The following is a 20932-nucleotide window of genomic DNA, read 5'->3' as shown; positions in this document are numbered from 1 at the left end:
AGTTAACTAACACAATATTTCAATATAAATCAATACACTCCAATTCGATTTACTACTATAAATTAAAAATCAAATCTGCCTAATTCAATTTATATAGATACATGAATGGAAACATCTACATAATATTTTTGACTTTGGGTAATTTACGTCATATTTACATGACTTTAATTTATTTAAGTGTTTTACCCTTGATTTTATTTTGTTATGGAATTGGATATTTATAATTATGTTATTACTTGATTTCTCTATTTATGGATTTATATTGGTTAAATTTCTAATTAACATAATTTTTAGTCTTTTTCAAGATCTTCAAGGAGTTCTCTTAAATTTATATAAACGTACTTATCTCTTATTAGGTATAATTTATATGAATAAAAGATTATTTTTTGTAGAATTTGTGTAATAATCACATAAATTGCGTTTAGTTTGTCTATATATAATTTTTGTTCAATTTATATGGTGTTTAACGTTTATAATTAATAGTTTTATTTACAATTTCTTTGTCAAGTGCATCGTAAATTAACATATCATTTAATAAAAGTATTAAGATTGATTATAAATTCTTATGATTTAAAACAAAGATTTATTGAATGATATTGATATGTAATTATCCAATTCACATAAAAGGCTGCATCATTGCCACAGTTTATAAGATTAGCTCATACTCACATAAATAAAATAGAAAATATAAGTATAAAAGGTCAAATAAGAAAAAAGTGTACATTATTAAGAATGAATTGAAGTTATTAGAAGGTTGATTCCAAATTCTAATATGCCCTAACTATCTTTTCACTAAAATGTACTTTTGATTTGTGTGTGTATTTCTCACCCTCAACTCTACATGAGTTTCGTTGCCTTTATGGAGTCCAAAATGCATTATGTGAAAGTTAGACGCATAATAAATTATAGGAAAAGTATAGGAACTAAGTGTGTAATCAGCCAATAATTGAACAACTTAATTAATTATAATTATTAATAATTAATTTTTAAATTTTTAAATTTAAAATTTAAATAATTAGAAACTGATTAATTAAACTTAATTAAAAACTATAAAAACCTTCTCATTCTCTTGTATAGTAACCTACACACTCCCAACAATAATACACACAGATTCTCTCTCTCAAAAAGTTCGTCGCCGAAGAAGTAAAACCTGAAAGCTCATAAACCTGAAAGCTGAGAAAAAGGAGGAAACTTTTTTATAAATCGGTTCTTCCAGTCAAAATTTGGACAACAGTGTTGTCTCATCGGACACCACTGAGATGGAGAAATCAAAGGCAAGTTCTGGCGGCGGCGGCGGCGGAGGTGGAGGTGCTATCAACGGTGATGGTGGTGATCAGAATCTGAATGGTGTATTCAACCAAGATGGAGGTGCAAACACTGTTGTGTCAGTCCCTAACTGTAATTACAAGGCTCAGGTGGGTCAGATTTGAAATGGGTTTGATGAAAACGGTGTCCAGGGTCAACAGATGGTGGTCAATAATGATGGGTATGTTGGGTATGTTGGGATTAATGCGATAAGGAATGGGGAGAACTGTGATGAGAGTTATAAGAGGGAGATGAGGGATTTGGAGGAGCTTTCATTTTGTCAAAGTTGAACCCCATGGCTGAGGAGTTTGTGCCGCCGTCGCTCGCCAACAGTCACGGTTACTTGGCTGGTCCTGGTGGTGCTGCTGGTTTTGGATTCGCCAACAATTTTGCGATGTCGATAGAGGTGGTGCAGTTTTGCGAAACGTACAATCTAGTTCAGTTTTAGGAGTTGTTCAAGGAAGAAGGAGTGGTGGAGCATGGGCTGTTTTTGAACAATCATAAAAATATATAAAAAAAATCTATTTAATATAAAAAAAATATCCTAATGCTTAACAAAAGAAATGTCCAGTTATAGAATTTAAAAAAAAAATCATATAATTCTTAAAAAAATAGAAATATCCACATCACACTACAACAAATTCAGGCTGAGGCAACCCTTTGAAAACGTTGCCTATAATACGAAAAAGTGTTGCCTTTGATCAAAGGCAACACTTTCCGACAAAACGCAACGCTTTTTAGGGGGTTGGCTATACGGCCGTTACCTTTGGTCTAAGGCAACGCTTTTGTATATCAAAGGGAACCCTTTTTATGGCAACATTAAAAAAACGTTGCCTTTTCTACAAAAAAAAGTAACTCCACAAAAGGGTTGCCTTAGGGGACCCAAACACAACGCTTTAGATAAGACTTTATAGCAACACTTTTTACGAGTTGTATTTTCTAATATATAAAGCAACACTTGTCCAGATTTTTTTAAGTTGCCTTTTCATATACCTAAAGCAATACTTATATAAATTTTTTCTGGTTGTTTTTTCATATACCTAAAACAACACTTGTCCATGTTTTTTTTAAAGTAATATATTTTTCACCTTTGTTATATGTATATGACATTTGAAGAATATATAGCACACACTAATAATATTTAAATATTTAAATTCAATTTAATCAATATAAGAAAAATAAGCTAATAATATATATTGCATATATATAGAAAGGTCTTCCAAGTGTCAATTAACATACTTGCTAAGTTACGAAGTCAAATAAATAAACATAAGTAACAAAATATATATTTTTCCTGCTGTGCGATATTGCAAATTTGGCAATGCACCTTGCATGTGTATTTCATCACCAATAAGGTAGTAATCAACACACTTACATCCCTTGAAAAAGGAACCTAATTCTAAATCTCAGCATACCAACTAATAGAAAACTATAACCGAACTACTTTCTTGAGATCCTGTGGTGCTATTCACAAAATTCGATGGTCACAAGTAGGATATCAACTTGTTTCCATTTGTTTCCCACCTTTCTCACCATTTGATTTTGTTGCTTCAGAACCATTGGCATCTTCAGGGGGTGGTGGCAATGTTCTCTTCACAATCTCAACTATTTCTGTGAGCTCTTCATCCGAAAAATGAGTATCATAACACTCTATGATCTATGTAACAAAAGCAAAGCACACCAAAACTCTAATTAGAACTACTCAAATAAATGCTAAACACAAGTGAAGATAGATAACAAACTCAAAAGCATATCACCGAGTTCATCAATTGTCAATGTCAAACATAAAAATGACATAACATACCAGAGTGATTCTATGGCTTAATAATTCATGCACCATCATAATTACTTTTCTCATTTCAAAACAAATGCAACCAATCAAGAATTGACATACCCCAAATTCACATTGAACAAGAAACTTAGAAGACAAGGTTTTGTCATTTATGTTATAGGCTACAAGGACTTAGATCATGGCTTTTAACACTTTCCAAGAACTCATTGAAACAAATGCAACCAATCAAGAATTGACATACCCCAAATTCACATTGAACAAGGAACTTAGAAGACAAGGTTTTGTCATTTATGTTATAGGCTACAAGGACTTAGATCATGGCTTTTAACACTTTCCAAAAACTCATTGATGCTCTCTCTTGTTTGATCACCAGCAGCAGTATCAAAAGTAAAAGGACTGCTTTGTAGTTGAAACAAGACTGACAAAAAGAAAATCATACCATGTTCGTCCAGTCTGATAGATGTTCCCCTACAGAAACTAGAGCCTTATTGCAATGCAGCATGAGAAGACACTATGCCAGCTTTATTGATTTGATCCTTGAAGAATCGTAGCTTCCGTGACATTTCCGCACATTGCTTTACCTGCCAAAAGTGGATTGTGTTATCCATTAATAACAGAATGGACAACAAATAAAAAATATTATTTAAAAAAGAAAAAAGAAAGTCATTACTTCTGAAGATAGATAACATATATCTAGTTCAGTAAAATTATAAACTAAAAATTACAGGAAAGCACTAAACAAATGTTAAGAGCATATTAGCATAAAGAACGTCAACAAATTGAAACATAAATAAATGGATAGCAACATAAAGAACGTCTTATGAGCAACAAGAACAAGATCCAAAGAATTCCAATAATGTTAAGAGCAAGGATAGTTCAATATATTACGTATGCACATGAAGATGGAAATTGCGAAAGTTATTTATGTTATGAGAAGCACTAACATTGTCTTTCTTAGTTTTCAAAATACAGCACTAACATAGATACATAGTAGTAACAAGTGCAGAAAATTAGCATTAGCATAATAAACAAGGCAAAGAAAAGTTCTAACTTCATTCATGGTTATGCTGAGTGAGGTTCCACCAACTGACCTTCCTTTACAACTTTGCGATGATCCAACCCAACAGAATCGAAATTTAGATGTGGGAAAAGGTACCGAACTTGATCAACAGCGTTCTGAAACGACATCTTCATCGATTTGTTCCATTTTTTAAGAAATGTTCCACCACATCTTAATTCTGAGCCAATGTTAAGCTAATATACAAAGGTATTTGTGAGAATAAATAGCATGAAACTTTGTAGTGCCTTTTTAAATTAAAAAAATAGAAAAAATGAGGCTTAATCATCCATTTAGTATTCAAATTATAAAATGGATTTTTTAAATCCAAACAATTTAATAGTAAATAACTAGCAACAAACCTATGGCTAGTTGAAACAAATGAACATGCCAATTAATCACCATGCCATGACTAATAAACACCTCTAAAAAGTTATTTTACAATTCAAAACACAATTACACAAGTTCTATGTAAAATTTGCACATACCTCAAAAACATTAGAATACCTCAGAAGGTTTAATACCCCATTAAAACACTCGCAGTCGAAATTGAGGCAAGCCGTATGCTCCAGCGGCTAGAATTCCCAAGCTACACCACATATTACATTAGCTATCTCCCTACAAGACAACTATGATGATATATATGACATCAAATAGCAGTCAAGAAAACTAAAGAAAAAAACAGACACCCTGAAAATTAAAATTTTAATAGTGTCACAAACTTCCTTTTCGTTCCTTCTTTCTTGTTCTTTTCCCTTTAACTTGAATCCTACTGAAAAGCAGTAAAAAACTTGAAATTCAACAAAATATCAATCAAGCCAATCCATACAAATTGAAATTCCAGACTCAAGAATCATAGTAGCATGCTTAATTACCTATGAACTAAGACAAATGCTGATAAGAAATCCTAATTTTAATCTAAATTAACCTAATTAGCAAAAATAAGTTTGACTAAATAAAATCACTAAGTAAAAATTAAAATCTAACTAAAATCTAATGAATTAAATCAGAAAACAGCAAAATTGGTTTTTGCAAAAACCTGAAAATTGAAGAACAGAGTAACAAGAAGGCAGTGGTGAGGAGGTTACAGTTGAGGGGTGGTCGCCGTGTTGCCAGAGCAATAGACCAGCAGAGGGGTAGTCGCCGTGTTGCGTCAAAGCTCGCCAGCGGAACAGAGGTTGCTACGGTTCTACATGCATCTCCGGTTCGCGAAGAGGAGGATGCGAGAAAAGAGAAGAAGAGGAAGAAGGAGAAGAGAAGGAAGAGGGGTTTCTCGCCAGTGGTGGTTCGGCGCAGAACGAGGAGCGCACCGCGCCGTCGCCCTGGAGAAGCCCGCGTGGAGGAGAGAACCGCACCGTCGCCGTGGAGGAGAGAACCGCACCGTCGCCGTGGAGGAGCTGCTGTCGCCATTAATGTCGTCGATTATTAGAGCTGAGTAGCTGACAGTGGAGAAAGGAGAGGAAGGGTTCGTGCGTGGGTGTTACTGGTGGCTTGGACGCTTGGTTATTCAAGGCTTAGGTATTCTCTTTCAAATGAACTCATAAACAAATATGTTTTTTTTTTTTAAGTTATTTGATAGAAAAAATAATTGGTGGAAATATGATTAAAGGTTTCTCTAAAAGTTTTAATTATGAACAATTTTAGGTAGTCTTTTATAAATATTATTTGTTAAATTTTTTTGACAACCTTTATAAAATGTTGCATTTTTATTTAAAATTGTTGTCTTAAAGTTTTTATATTACAACATTTTGTAAATGTTGTTTTAGATATCAAAGACAACTTTTTTTATGGGTAACCAAAAATTTTGTTATCTTTGCCTTACTCAAAGGCAACTCGTCAAAGATGTTGTCTTTGCCTATTTAAGGCAACTTTTGTTAAATGTTGCTTCGAATAAGAGTTACCTTAGACCAAAAATGTTGTAGTGTCAGTAATACAAAAATTCAAAAAATACATTAAAAAACATCTATTTAGTATGAAAAAAAAAAGCATCATAATGTTTAGCAAAAAAAACATCCATGTATATCAACTTACCTTTGTTAAGATGGATTTCGAAATCAGATCTATTAAAAAGTTGGCAGAAGTTGGCTGGACCCTAGTTGGTTTCCTAGCAGAAGTCTAAATTATAATAAAACATTAGACACTAATTTTAAGTTAGACACAAATATTATCTTTTATTAGTCTAGCAAAACTAGTTAATAATAATGAACTAAATTAGACACTTTTGATTAATTTTTAACAAAATAAATATATAAATTAAAACATACGAAGATATAACTCGTATGAAAAATTATCATAATAACATTCGTGTTGAACTTTTGCTTGTCCCTAAATAAAACCGAATTCAAGACTACAGAAAATAATTTTTTATGTGACCAACACTATTAACATCCATTTACAAAGGTTTTGAAACTAAAAAAGAGACTAATACGGACAAGATACAAATTATTAAAAAGAAAACTTAAAAACACACTTAAAATCATTTTTTTTTTATTATTTGCATCCCTCATCCATGCTAGAAAATTCAACTAAAAAATTTTAAATAATTAGAATTTAATCAAGACCACGTAATTATATACAACCAAATAATGAGAGAATAGAAGTATTAGAATATGCTTATCTCATATAAGTCACTTAATTAATTCTCTCATGCTTATGTTATGCATAATAAAAAACAAGTCCCCACAAATATAGAGCAATTTTACTGTGGATCGGATCAGAAGATTATTCAATTTTCTTTACAAAGTTACGACTCTTATTTAAATATATAATTATGACTTTTAAGGAAGTGTTAGGGCAAATTAAATACACTTTGTCATCATTAAAAATTGTATCCCATAAACAGGTTCAAGAGCCAACGTAACCTTCCCTTATATATATACATGTGAATCAGCGTAGCAGCAGCACAAATAGATTATTGTTTCATCAAAGGAAGGTAGCATGAGAACTTATTGCTGCCTTATTATGCTGTTCCTCTTCCTCTTGGCTCCTCTCTGTTACTCCTCTTCAGCATCGCTTATGAGTGTAACGCCTCCTATAAATTTGAACGTGAAGGAATCTTGGGTGATAGAGATAGCGAAATTCGCAGTGACAGAGCATAACAAGAGATCTAGTGCGAACTTGAAGCTAGAAAAACTGCTTAGTTGCAGAGCATCCTCATCGGCATTTAGCAGCACCTACACCCTCGAGCTGTTGGCCAACAATGGAGCCGAGACTAACAAGTACACGGCTCAATTACTTGAGATCATCACATCCTCCACCTACAAGCTACAGACCTTTGAACTTGCACCATTTCCTCCTCCTCCTCTATAAATAAACAATAAACCCTTCATAATCAGTGCTACTCATCTATATGCATGTTCAAGTAGCATTCTTTATTGCTCCCACTATAATAAATATGTATTAAAATTGTTGTTTTTACATGATACAAAAGACATACTATTTATAAAAATATTACTCACTAATTTCATAAATATTTATTTACTAACTACTAACTTTCAACTACTTATTTTTAACTTTCGTTTTACTTGATCATAATATATTTTTTTTGAATAATGTTTGGGATTTATTTTTTTTAGTTACTATCCCTCAATTTTATTAAATTATTTTATTTATATTAAGTTTTAGATTTTAAATTATAAATTTTTTATTTTAAATTTTAAATATTTTAAAAAAATTATAATTAAAAATTAATTCCCTGTATATAAAGATAAGAGAAAATAATAAAAAAAATAAATTGTATATATTTAAATGGTGTGAAATAATATAATATATAAAGATATTTATAAATATTAAAAAATTTAAAATAATATAAATATAATATCCTATAAGTTATAATAAATATTCTAACATGAAGGAACGGGAAAAAAGAATTACATTTAACATTCAATTCGACTAAGAGAAAAGGAAAAGTGATTGCTAATTTGAGGAACCATTCCAAAATTTTTATCATAAAAGTATAAAATTGAAAAAAAATAAAAAGGAGAAATGATATTTTCTTTTACAGCATCTACTATGTAAAAAAATTATTTCAATTAAAAATACACTAAAATTAAATCTTTAAAATAAATTAAATGATGAAATAACTTTTTATCGTTATAATTTTTTTTATGTGAATTAGATGCATTTACTTTTTTAGTAAGTGCACTATCATTTCAAGTAATAAAATAATAAGTAAATTAAGGATGACAAAACTCTCCAAGACGCAAGAATCTCTGTAGAAGAAGCTCAGCAGAAAGGATTGTCCCTCACTGATGGAGATAAGGTATAATTTTTTATATTAAATATAATTTTAAAGAGTCTAATAACTAACTAGAGAAGCAGTTTCTAAGAGTCAATTTCAATCAATTTCACTTTACTATTTCTTTTGGATTGCTTACTTGAAAAATTGAGGCCACATGCTTTTAATTAACTAAGTTTTAAAAATGGTAGTAATAGGTGATTGGCATGCCACTTTGGACCCCTTCAATATTAAAGGATCCTTTACAAATACAAGTAATAATCGAATTTTGAATATTTCAGTATATATAAGGTCATTGCTACGAGACATAACATAGTGTTGGTGATTTCTGGTTGCAAGTTGAACACAATGTGGATCCTCCAACTATTCTAACATCCTCTGATTCTGCTGCTACCAGGTACCTTATGAAAGCCATTAATTAAAGACTATTAACTTTATGTATAGAATTTGTTTCCAATTCTATGTCTTCCACCCCACATGTAGTAGTGCTGGTGAAGAAAGGCATGTAGAAATCAAGTGGGATGAGATTGGATTCGGTATAGTTTCAACTGACTTCATGTATGTCATGAAATGCTCAAAGGGAGAAGACTTTGGAGATGGAAGCTAAGCCTCATTCCCTATGGAAACATAGAGCTCCCTCCATCTGCTGGAATCTTAAATTATGGACAGGTTAGAAATTAAAAGGACACAGTATACAACATATAATAATCCTTCCTCTATCATACCTTCATTCCAATATATATCGAAGTTGTTATTATGTAGGGAGTGCTTGAAGGGCTAAAGGCATACAGAACAAAAGATGGGAGTATAGTGCTATTTAGACCAGAAGAGAATGCAAGGCGCATAAAGATAAGAGCAGAGAGAATGTGCATGCCATCTCCATCTGTTGAACAATTTCTGGTGCAATTTTTTATGATATTTTGCAAGTGGTATGTCTCTATTCTGAATGTTTGTTTCTTTTCTGTTTGGCTGGAACTGATGACTGATAGGAGGGTCAAATAATAATGCTTTTCAAATGCAAGCGGAGATTCAATTTCTTTCGCCACTCGTTCCTGTTCGTCAATTGAGCTTCTTCAGGTTGCTGGTCCATCATGGGCACCCTTTGCTTCTTGGATCACTGGTTGGTAAGTCAACCTTTTTCCCTTCTTTGCCTTTATATGCTTTCTTTACCAATATAGAATTCCTTAATTAATAATGCCATGTTCTATATTGGTAAATAGCAAAATAACTAGAAATGTTGATGTTATGGTTGTTTAAAAAAATGTAGTTTTTTGGATTATTAGTGGGATTTTGGAACCTGAGGATTAATGGCCATATGTCTTTTTATAGAATGCTTTGAAGTTTGGATTTTGATATAGGGACCATGTAACTAAAGCGGTTCAAATTTGAATATTTAGCTTCTCAGCCTAAGAGTTCTAGGAAGTTAGATCACAGAGCTCTGAGTTGAATAGTTTTGTTACTGCTTACACCAAATCAACTTCTGCCCCTCACTTAATTATCTATTGAATTGTATTTTCAAGTGAAAACTCTGAATGGTGTATGGTGTATTTCATTTCAGTGAGAAATGTATGGTTTGAGGCCTTATACAATTGTCTAGAAAATTCATTATTCATTTCTTACTTTTATTTTTTATCTAACCTGCAACTTTGATGTAGATATATGATCACCAGCATCACATGGGCCTTCTCATAATGGAGAGAAGGGAATTGGCTTCCAAGTATGAGCAAGTTAAGACCTTGGCTGAGTCTTCTGAGTTAATGCATAAACATGATTCAGCCATGACTAAATCTGCTTTAACTGAAGCAAGACAACGCGAAGAAAGTTTGAAGAAGACAGTAGGTGTTGTATAGGGTATTGATTTTGTATAGTATTTTGATTTTTTGTTATTGAATTTGGGGTTAATAAATCTAAAAGGCATGGTCCCATGTTGGATTTTTAATATAGATATAGGGAATTAGATTGGAGTCATATTGGAACATAAAGTGGTGTAATAATAGAACCTTGGTGAGTCATATTTGATTTTTTGTTTTCATGTAACAGAGAAGGTATCTTTGCTAGTGGAGCTGCCGATGATGCTATACGTCTTTTTGGTGAGTCATACTCTCTGATCTGATAGATCTCACATTCTCCTCCATCTCTTTTCGTCTGATGTGATGAACCTTTGTGGGCCTAATTCAGCAAATAATATTTTATATTACTTTATTTGCTGGATCAATACAACACACCTTTTTAATCACACAGGACTGAGTTCTCTTTACCACCTTTGATGACTCTGGTAAGCAATTTAAATCTCTTATACCCCCACATTTTCCTTTTACTTCAGGTTGAATGACTTTCTTATCAGAAGAATATAAAGTCTATTGGTTAATATTCTGACTATATATCGTTTTTTAGTTACTAGGAGAACCAGGAACTGGTGGTTCATCTACGCCATCAATGGTTGGTGCTGTAAAAAAATAGCAAAAGTCTGACCCTCAGAAATCCCTGGACACATGGAGAAGACTGTCAGAGGCGAATTCGCAGTTAGAAATTCAACTGAACTTTTTGAGTAAATTAGCAAAGGAACAATGGGATGCATATAAATCTGTGATTGATAGCTGCAGCAAGCTCAGATCAGAAAAGGTATTTCTTTCAAATCATTTGTGGTTGTTTAATTAATGGAAGTAACATCAAAATTAGAATTTTTACTCCTGTGGATGTAGAGTAAACTGATTGATAATGCTCACTGTTAAATAACTAGAACATTTTGGCCTTATGGTATGCCTTGCATTAGATTAAATTTCTACATTCCTGTTTATTAGTTATTTTAATGAGATAGGACATCTTTACTATTAGACTTATACAATTAAGTTGACTTTTGATGGATTTGAAAGAGATTATATATCCAACTTTACTGTTTGCCTGGTTTTCAGTTTCAAGTGGTGTGACTGAATTTCTAATGCACATATGTGATATCATGTTCTTGAGACTACACTTCAGGCTCTCATGTTCTTGCTTTTCTTCTTGTGTTGATGTTGAAAATGCAATTCTCACAGTGGATAGAGCAAGCTTTTGAACCCAACAAGAAAGCAGTTATTAAAGCATTGCTAGGTGCAAAAGAAGCTATGCTTGGGATTAGATATCATATGCGCCTAATGGGTGAGGCTGCAGGTGTTCCTGTAAGTTCCTTTCATTGATTTGGCACTTATTATTAGGTTTCTTCTATTTGAATGATGTTGATTATAAATTATATCTGCTGGTAGAATATCACTACTCTTTCCTTGCAATTCATGCAGATTAAACCAGAATCACAAATAAAACTTTTAGATGCTACACTGAATTTGGAAGGAGTGTTGTTGGCTGGAGTTCCAGAAGCAGGAGGATTTGATGTTGTCTTTCCTGTTACTTTGGGAGATTCAAGCAGCAATGTGACAAAAACATGGAGCTCACTCAATGTTCTTGCCCTTCTCGTTAAAGAAGATCCTTGTGGCGTTTCTTTAGAAAGTGCTGACCCTAGAACAAATGAAATCACTTCAGCTGTATCTTCAATTCATATTGAAAAATTTATTGTAAATATTGTTTATTTTTAATACGATGAATTTGTTTATTTTTTGAAATATTGTAAATATTCGAATATAAATTAGATAAAAATTTGTATTAAATTTATATTTATTTTGTATAAAAACAAGTTTATTTTGTAATTAGAAAAAGTAAAAAAAAAATTATATTTTACCTTACAGACGGATTTTCTGTCTGTAATCAGAATTTTCCAAAGTTTAAATTACAGACAGAAAATCCGTCTAAAAATCTGTCTGTAATTATAGACGGAAAATCCATCTGAAAATTCGTCTGTAATTACAGATGGAAAATTCGTCTGAAAATCTGCCTATAATTACAGACAAAAAATTCGTCTGAAAATCCGTCTGTAATTACAGACGAAAAATCCGTCTGTAAGTTTGTCGCCTTCAGGAAATGGAGGGAGAATTTACAGAGGGAAAATCCGTCGGTAACTAGTAAAAATCCGTCTGTAATTTTCCGACGAAAAAAAATTCGTCGGTAAATAATTTTCAACGGGACTTTTACAGAGGGACAAAATTCGTCTGTAATTTCATCGGTAACCAAAAATCCGTCTATTATAAAGACTAAATCTGTCTGTAAATCTGTCTGTATTTATCCATTTTCTAGTTGTGTAGTTAACTAAATCACGATTTACATAGTGCAACAATAAAACGAAGTAAACCAATTAATGCTAATAAATTGAATGAGCTTGTGTGGATTTACTCCTTGCTATTAGTCACCTGTTAAATCGAATGGGATTGTTTCGATTTACATGCAACATGCTAATAAATAAATCGAATCCACATGGTTCGATTTACTATGTATTTACCAATATATATAAATGGATTTATGTTAATTCTATGGTGCAAACCTATATAAATAGGAGTTGAAATTAATTTATATTTGGCAATTCTATACTAAAATTAATTTTAATATCATAAATATTATTTGAATAATATTAGTTAAAATCACTTTTAAATAGATAATTACTAAAAAATACGATATTAAATTAAAATATTATTTTTTTAATATATTTAATCTTTTTTTATATTTTTTTAGTATATTTTTAATATTATATAATATTTTTTATTCTATTTTAATATGCTATAATTTTTTCTATTATAATAAAAATTAATATTTATTTATTAACTTAAAAATAACATATAAAAATGGATAATTCTTTTAATTATTTTTTATAATAAAAATTAATATTTATTTATTCAATTAAAAATAATATATAAAATAACATATTTTAGTACTCTTTTTAAGTATTCTCAATAATTTTTTTTTATTATTGTTATAGTGAGAATCAGCCTATTTCGAATTATTATGGGACTCGATGTATGTAAATCGAAACAATTATGTATTAATATATAATACAAGTGTGTATTAATATTCGAATTTTTATTATAAAAAAAATACTTAAAAGTTATCAATTTTTATATGTTATTTTTAAGTTAATAAATAAATACTAATTTTTATTATAATAATAAAAAATTATAATATACTAAAATATAGTACTATAAAAAATATTATATAATATAAAAAATATACAAAAAAATTATAAAAAAGATTAAATATATTTAAAAAGATAATATTATAATTTAATATCATATTATTAACTAATATTATCCAAATAATATTTACGTTATTAAAATTAATTTTAGTATAGAACTGTCAAACATAAATTAATTTTAACTCCTATATATATATATATATATATATATTTAGCATGTTGCATGTAAATCGAAATAATCTCATTCGATTTACGAGGTGACTAATAGCAAGGAGTAAATCGACACAGCTTATTTGATTACTAGAATTAATTGGTTTACTTTGTTTTATTATTGCACCATATAAATTGAATATGTCTGATTGGATTTATTCTGAATATAAATCGATTTATAGTTAACTAACACAATATTCCAATATAAATCGATACACTCCAATTCGATTTACTACTATAAATTGAAAATCGAATCTGTCTAATTCAATTTATATAGATACATGAATGGAAACATTTACGTAATATTTTTTACTTTGAGTAATTTGCGTAATATTTGCATGACTTTAATTTATTTAAGTGTTTTACCCTTGATTTTACTTTGTTATGGAATTGGATATTTATAATTATGTTATTACTTGATTTCCCTATTTATGGATTTATATTGGTTGAATTTCTAACATAATTTTTAGTCTTTTTCAAGATCTTCAAGGAGTTCTCTTAAATTTATATAAACGTACTTATCTCTTATTAGGTATAATTTATATGAATAAAAGATTATTTTTTGTAGAATTTGTGTAATAATCACATAAATTGCGTTTAGTTTGTCTATATATAATTTTTGTTCAATTTATATGGTGTTTAACGTTTATAATTAATAGTTTTATTTACAATTTCTTTGTCAAGTGCATCGTAAATTAACATATCATTTAATAAAAGTATTAAGATTGATTATAAATTCTTATGATTTAAAACAAAGATTTATTGAATGATATTGATATGTAATTATCCAATTCACATAAAAGGCTGCATCATTGCCACAGTTTATAAGATTAGCTCATAATCACATAAATAAAATAGAAAATATAAGTATAAAAGGTCAAATAAGAAAAAAGTGTACATTATTAAGAATGAATTGAAGTTATTAGAAGGTTGATTCCAAATTCTAATATCTTTTCACTAAAATGTACTTTTGATTTGTGTGTGTATTTCTCACCCTCAACTCTACATGAGTTTCGTTGCCTTTATAGAGTCCAAAATGCATTATGTGAAAGTTAGACGCATAATAAATTATAGGAAAAGTATAGGAACCAAGTGTGTAATCAGCCAAGAATTGAACAACTCAATTAATTAATTTTAAATTTTTTAAATTCAAAATTTAAATAATTAGAAACTGATTAATTAAACTTAATTAAAAATTATAAAAACCTTCTCCTTCTCTTATATAGTAATCTACACACTCCCAACAACAATACACACAGATTCTTTCTCTCAAAAAGTTCGCCGCCAAAGAAGTAAAACCTGAAAGCTGAGAAAAAGGATGGAACTTTTTTATAAATCAGTTCTTCCATTTAAAATTTGGACAACAGTGTTGTCTCATCGGACACCACTGAGATGGAGAAATCAAAGGCAAGGTTTGGCGGTGGCGGCGGCGGAGGTGGAGGTGCTGTCAATGGTGGTGGTGGTGATCAGAATTTGAATGGTGTATTCAACTAAGATAGAGGTGCAAACACTGTTGTGTCAGTCCCTAACGATAATTACAAGGCTCAGGTGGGTCAGATTCGAAATGGGTTTGATGAAAACGGTGTCCAGGATTAACAGATGGTGGTCAACAATGATGGGTATGTTGGGATTAATGCGATAAGGAATGGGGAGAACTGTGGTGAGAGTTATAAGAGGGAGATGAGGGATTTGGAGGAGCTTTAATTTTGTCAAAGTTGAACCGCATGGCTGAGGAGTTTGTGCTGCCGTCGCTCGCCAACAGTCACGGTTACTTAGCTGGTTGATCTTGGTGGTGCTTCTGGTTTTGGATTCGCCAACAATTTTGCGATGTCGATAGAAGTGGTGCAATTTTGCGAAAAGTATAATCTAGTTCAGTTTTAGGAGTTGTTCAAGGAAGAAGGAGTGGTAGAGTATGGACTGTTTTTGAAAAATCGTAAAAATATATAAAAAAATCCATTTAATATAAAAAAAAACTTAATATTTAACAAAAGAAATGTCCAGCTATAGAATTTAAAAAAATTCATATAATTCTTAAAAAATAAAAATATCCACATCAGTAATACAAAAAATTCAAAAAATACATTAAAAAACATATATTTAGTATGGAAAAAACAAAAGCATCATAATGTTTAGCAGAAAAAACATCCATGTATATCAACTTACTTTTGTTAAGATTAGTTTCGAAATCGAATCTATTAAAAAGTTGGCAAAATTTAACTGGACCCTAGTTGGTTTCTAGCAGAACTCTAAAACATTAGACACTAATTTTAAGTTAGACACAAATATTATCTTTTATTAGTCTAGCAAAACTAGTTAATAATAATGAACTAAATTAGACACTTTTGACTAATTTTTAACAAAATAAATATATAAATTAAAACATACGAAAATATAAACTCGTATGAAAAATTATCATAATAACATTCGTGTTGAACTTTTGCTTGTCGCTAAATAAAACCGAATTCAAGACTACAGAAAATAATTTTTTATGTGACCATCACTATTAACATCCATTTACAAAGGTTTTGAAACTAAAAAAGGAGACTAATACGGACAAGATACAAATTATTAAAAAGAAAACTTAAAAACACACTTAAAATCATTTTTTTTTTATTATTTGCATCCCTCATCCATGCTAGAAAATTCAACTAAAAAATTTTAAATAATTAGAATTTAATCAAGACCACGTAATTATATACAACCAAATAATGAGAGAATAGAAGTATTAGAATATGCTTATCTCATATAAGTCACTTAATTAATTCTCTCATGCTTATGTTATGCATAATAAAAAAAAGTCCCCACAAATATAGAGCAATTTTACTGTGGATCGGATCAGAAGATTATTCAATTTTCTTTACAAAGTTACGACTCTTATTTAAATATATAATTATGACTTTTAAGGAAGTGTTAGGGCAAATTAAATACACTTTTGTCATCATTAAAAATTGTATCCCATAAACGGATTCAAGAGCCAACGTAACCTTCCCTTATATATATACATGTGAATCAGCGTAGCAGCAGCACAAATAGATTATTGTTTCATCAAAGGAAGGTAGCATGAGAACTTATTGCTGCCTTATTATGCTGTTCCTCTTCCTCTTGGCTCCTCTCTGTTACTCCTCTTCAGCATCGCTTACGAGTGTAACGCCTCCTATATATTTGAACGTGAAGGAATCTTGGGTGATAGAGATAGCGAAATTCGCAGTGACAGAGCATAACAAGAGATCTAGTGCGAACCTAAAGCTAGAAAAACTGCTTAGTTGCAGAGCATCCACATCGGCATTTAGCAGCACCTACACCCTTGAGCTGTTGGCCAACAATGGAGCCGAGACTAACAGGTACACGGCTAAATTACTTGAGATCATCACATCCTCCACCTACAAGCTACAGACCTTTGAACTTGCACCATTTCCATTTCCTCCTCCTCTATAAATAAACAATAAACCCTTCATGATCAGTGCTACTCATCTAGATGCATGTTCAAGTATAATAAATATGTATTAAAGTTGTTGTTTTTACATAATACAAAAGACATACTATTTATAGAAATATTACTCACTAATTTCATAAATATTTATTTACTAACTACTAATTCTCAACTACTTATTTTTAACTTTCGTTGTATGTGATTATAATATTTCTTTTTTTTTTTAATAATGTTTGGGATTTATTTTTTTTAGTTTCTATCCCTCAATTTTATTAAATTATTTTATTTATATTAAGTTTTAGATTTTAAATTATAAATTTTTTATTTTAAATTTTAAATATTTTAAAAAAATTATAATTAAAAATAACTAATATTAATTAATTAAAAGTTAATTCTCTGTATAAATCCTTTTTTTCTCACTACTGCATAGTTAGTTTATTTATGTTTCAAATGAACGTCTGTAGAAATTTCATTTCCTATATTGTTAAAAAAGGTGATCGTGTTTCGAAGTGTTAGAAAGATAAGAGAAAATAATAAAAAAAATAAATTGTATATATTTAAATGGTGTGAAATAATATAATATATAAAGATATTTATAAATATTAAAAAATTTAAAATAATAAAAATATAATATCCTATAAATTATAATAAACAAGTTTAATCACCTGTGCCATGCACGTGATAAGATTGAAATTATAATTTTAAGTTGTTATGTTAAATTTTATTTTAATTATAATAATTTAATTAATAAAAAAATAACTTGTATGCGTTGTTTTTCTTTTCTTAATATAGTGTTAATTGTACTAACTATAAAATAGTTATTTAATCTACTTTTTCAATAAATCAGGCATATATACTCAATATGACTATAAATAATCTAGTAATACTTAAATTTACCAACAAAGTTTTATATATTGGTATACTGTGAAGTAAAAAAATATCAAAATCAGCTCAAAATGAAGAACAAATTGATAGAGAATCCTAATGCAGAAAGTTTTGTAATAAACAATAAATAATTTAAACCTACTGAATAATAATTCAATGCTATCCTTTGATACCTGCAAAATATATACATGAAATAACATTGTATCAATATTTGTATATAAAATTATATGATTAACGTAATTATAAAATTGTTTGTCAAGAGAATAAAATTATACGAATTTTTATGATAATTTTAATATTCTCAAACTATTAATGTACAATAAGAATTCATCTATTATTAGTTCCTAGAATTTCTAAATTTTTTTAAGTGATAGTAATAAATTTTTTGTTATTATCTTTTTATTATAGGCTCTCAAAAACTTCTCTATATACCACATTCATCGTGCAGTAATTTTCAAGTCTATTAACCCGTGCCATGCACGTGATAAGATTAAAATTATAATTTTAAATTATTTTGTTAAGATTAATTTAAATTATAATAATTTGATTAATAAAAATATAATATGTTATGTATTATTTGTTTTTTATTAAGCTAGTGTTAAATATATTAACTCTAAATAGTTATTAATTGGTTTTAATAATCTACTTTCTTCAATAAATCAAACATATATACTCAATGTAACCATAAATAACAATACTTAGACCCACCAACAAATTTTTATATGTTGTTTTACTGTCAAATAAGAACATATCAAAATTAGCTCAAAATAAATACTAAATTATTAGAGAATTCTAATGCACAAAATTCTCTAATAAAAAATGAATAATTTAAATCTACTAAAAAATAACTCAACACTTTTCTTTGATGCCTCAAAATATATACCTAAAATAATATTATATCAATGTTAGTATATAGTTTTACAATCATCGACCGTATTTACTATACATGACTCCTTCTTAAAAGTTATTCTATACACGTGTGTAGTCGGAAGATAAATTACTGGACTTTATTTTATTTTTCTAAATTATTATAATTATGCATTATTCATTAAATGCTAATTGTAAGATTGTAATATAATTATAATAAAAATATTTTTCTAAAATAAATTTAGAAGAGAGAATAGTACTTTCATTTTGGAGAGAAAATGAATTCATGAGGAATTGACACCTCACTTTTATTAGTTGATAATGTATTAAATATTGATTTTATATAATTATAATAAAAATATTTCTCTAAATTAGTATAATCATGCATTATTCGTTAAATATTAATTGTAATATAATTATAATAAATATATTTTTTAAAATAAATTTAGAAAAGAAAATAGTAATTTCATTTTAGAGAAAAAATGAATTCATGAGGAATTAACACCTCACTTTTATTAGTTGGAGAAAAAATCCAGTTTTAGTATATTTTGTCATTATTATACATTTTTCTCTAATCATATATCCACTGTTTTCTTTTCTTTGTTTCAGCATTTTGAACCTGGGTTTAACTTCTCGTAGTTCTCACTTCTCAGTCATTCTATAGATGTAGTTAATAACTATTGAAATTTTTTATTAATATAGAAGAAAAATATATTATTATATGATAGAATTAATATGAGTATATTTTATTATTAAATAAATAAAGTTAATATAAAATAAAATTATACATAAAAAACAAAGAAAATAAAATTAAAATAGCAAAAGTGATAAAAAGATTATTTTTATAATTTTGTTTTGACATTTTTATGTATAGAAGATTAGAAAATAGTAAATTTTTAACTAAATTAATTTATATTTGTTGTATTCAATTTAAATAAGTAATAAATTATCTTATTTTAATTTATTCCTTAAATTTATATATCATAAAAATTAAATCAAATAATTAATATACATAATTTTAAGGGCAAGTTACTTAAATAAATAGAATAGAGAAAATATTTACCCAAATGTGCAAAACTGATTCTTGTTACCTGCATGTGCAAAAAGCCATTTCTATGTAATCCGTGGCAACCCACCACGGTTTCAAAACGTGCATAAACCGTGGCAGGTGCCAGCGGATTATAGCCAAAAGATATAGAGTGTAAACCGTGGTAGGTCACCACTGTTTACTAAGGAGAGATGGCGTGCGTAAACCGTGGAGAGTCACCACGGTTTATGAAGAAACTTGTTTGCACATAAAACTTTGTGGGTCACCACGGTTTATGTGTGGTAAATAATGGCCAGAAAACCTTGTTAATTTTATGTCCAATAGAAAATGAATTTATTAGCACAATAAATTTATGAGCAGAATCTTAAATTATGTCTTATCAACAACAGCTTTTTATAATAGAAAGAGTACAATAGAAAAAAAAATCAGATAATACTAAGAAAATGATTTTTATAGTGCTTAAAAAATTGATGTCTATTTACTAAAAAATAAAAAATTAATATTTAATTTAAAATGATGAAATTTAATAAATTTAAAATTTTTAAAATTTTTTATGTAAAATAAATTAGAAAAAAATTAGACTCCAATAATAAACACCATGAAATTTTTGGATTTTTTTCTATTATAAAATAAAAAAATATTTTTAAAAATAAATTACACTAACATTAATGTTTGGAATATGTGTTTTTATTTTTTATTTTGAATTTTTATGAAGTTTTCAAAATCTTAGGCGAACTTATAAAAACTACTCAAAAGTTCGTTTAAACTTAAGGTGACCTCTCTCGTTATATTCATCTTTATTTTTTCATTTATAAAATAAAGATTCATTACACTATAACATATTAATGAGTACAATAAAATAATTACTTGTTAATATTGGTATATTAATATTCATTAACATGCTTATTGATTAAATCTTTTATATAGATTTAATAAATTCACATATAAGTGTATATTGATACATTAGTATTTGTTAAATTTAAAATAAAAAATATTTATTATATTATAAGAATATTAATGAGTACTCTAAAAATTATTAATAAGTAAT

At 28.7% G+C, this 20932-nt stretch overlaps 1 protein-coding gene and 1 pseudogene across 1 annotated transcript; both read left to right on the top strand.

The window, feature by feature from the left end:
- The first annotated feature begins 1202 nt into the window (after positions 1-1202).
- Positions 1203-1753, top strand: LOC110271411 (uncharacterized; annotated as a pseudogene).
- A 5338-nt stretch (positions 1754-7091) lies between these two features.
- Positions 7092-7463, top strand: LOC148566578 (cysteine proteinase inhibitor 5-like). The gene has a single exon (XM_088484310.1). It carries the CDS (start codon positions 7092-7094, stop codon positions 7461-7463), a length of 372 nt encoding a protein of 123 aa, XP_088340436.1.
- The last annotated feature ends 13469 nt before the right edge of the window (positions 7464-20932 follow it).

This window comes from Arachis ipaensis, chromosome B4, assembly GCF_059453495.1.
Source record: "Arachis ipaensis isolate K30076 ecotype BB chromosome B4, ASM5945349v1, whole genome shotgun sequence".
Classification (NCBI taxonomy): domain Eukaryota; kingdom Viridiplantae; phylum Streptophyta; class Magnoliopsida; order Fabales; family Fabaceae; genus Arachis; species Arachis ipaensis.
This window is presented reverse-complemented; position numbering and strand designations above follow the sequence as displayed.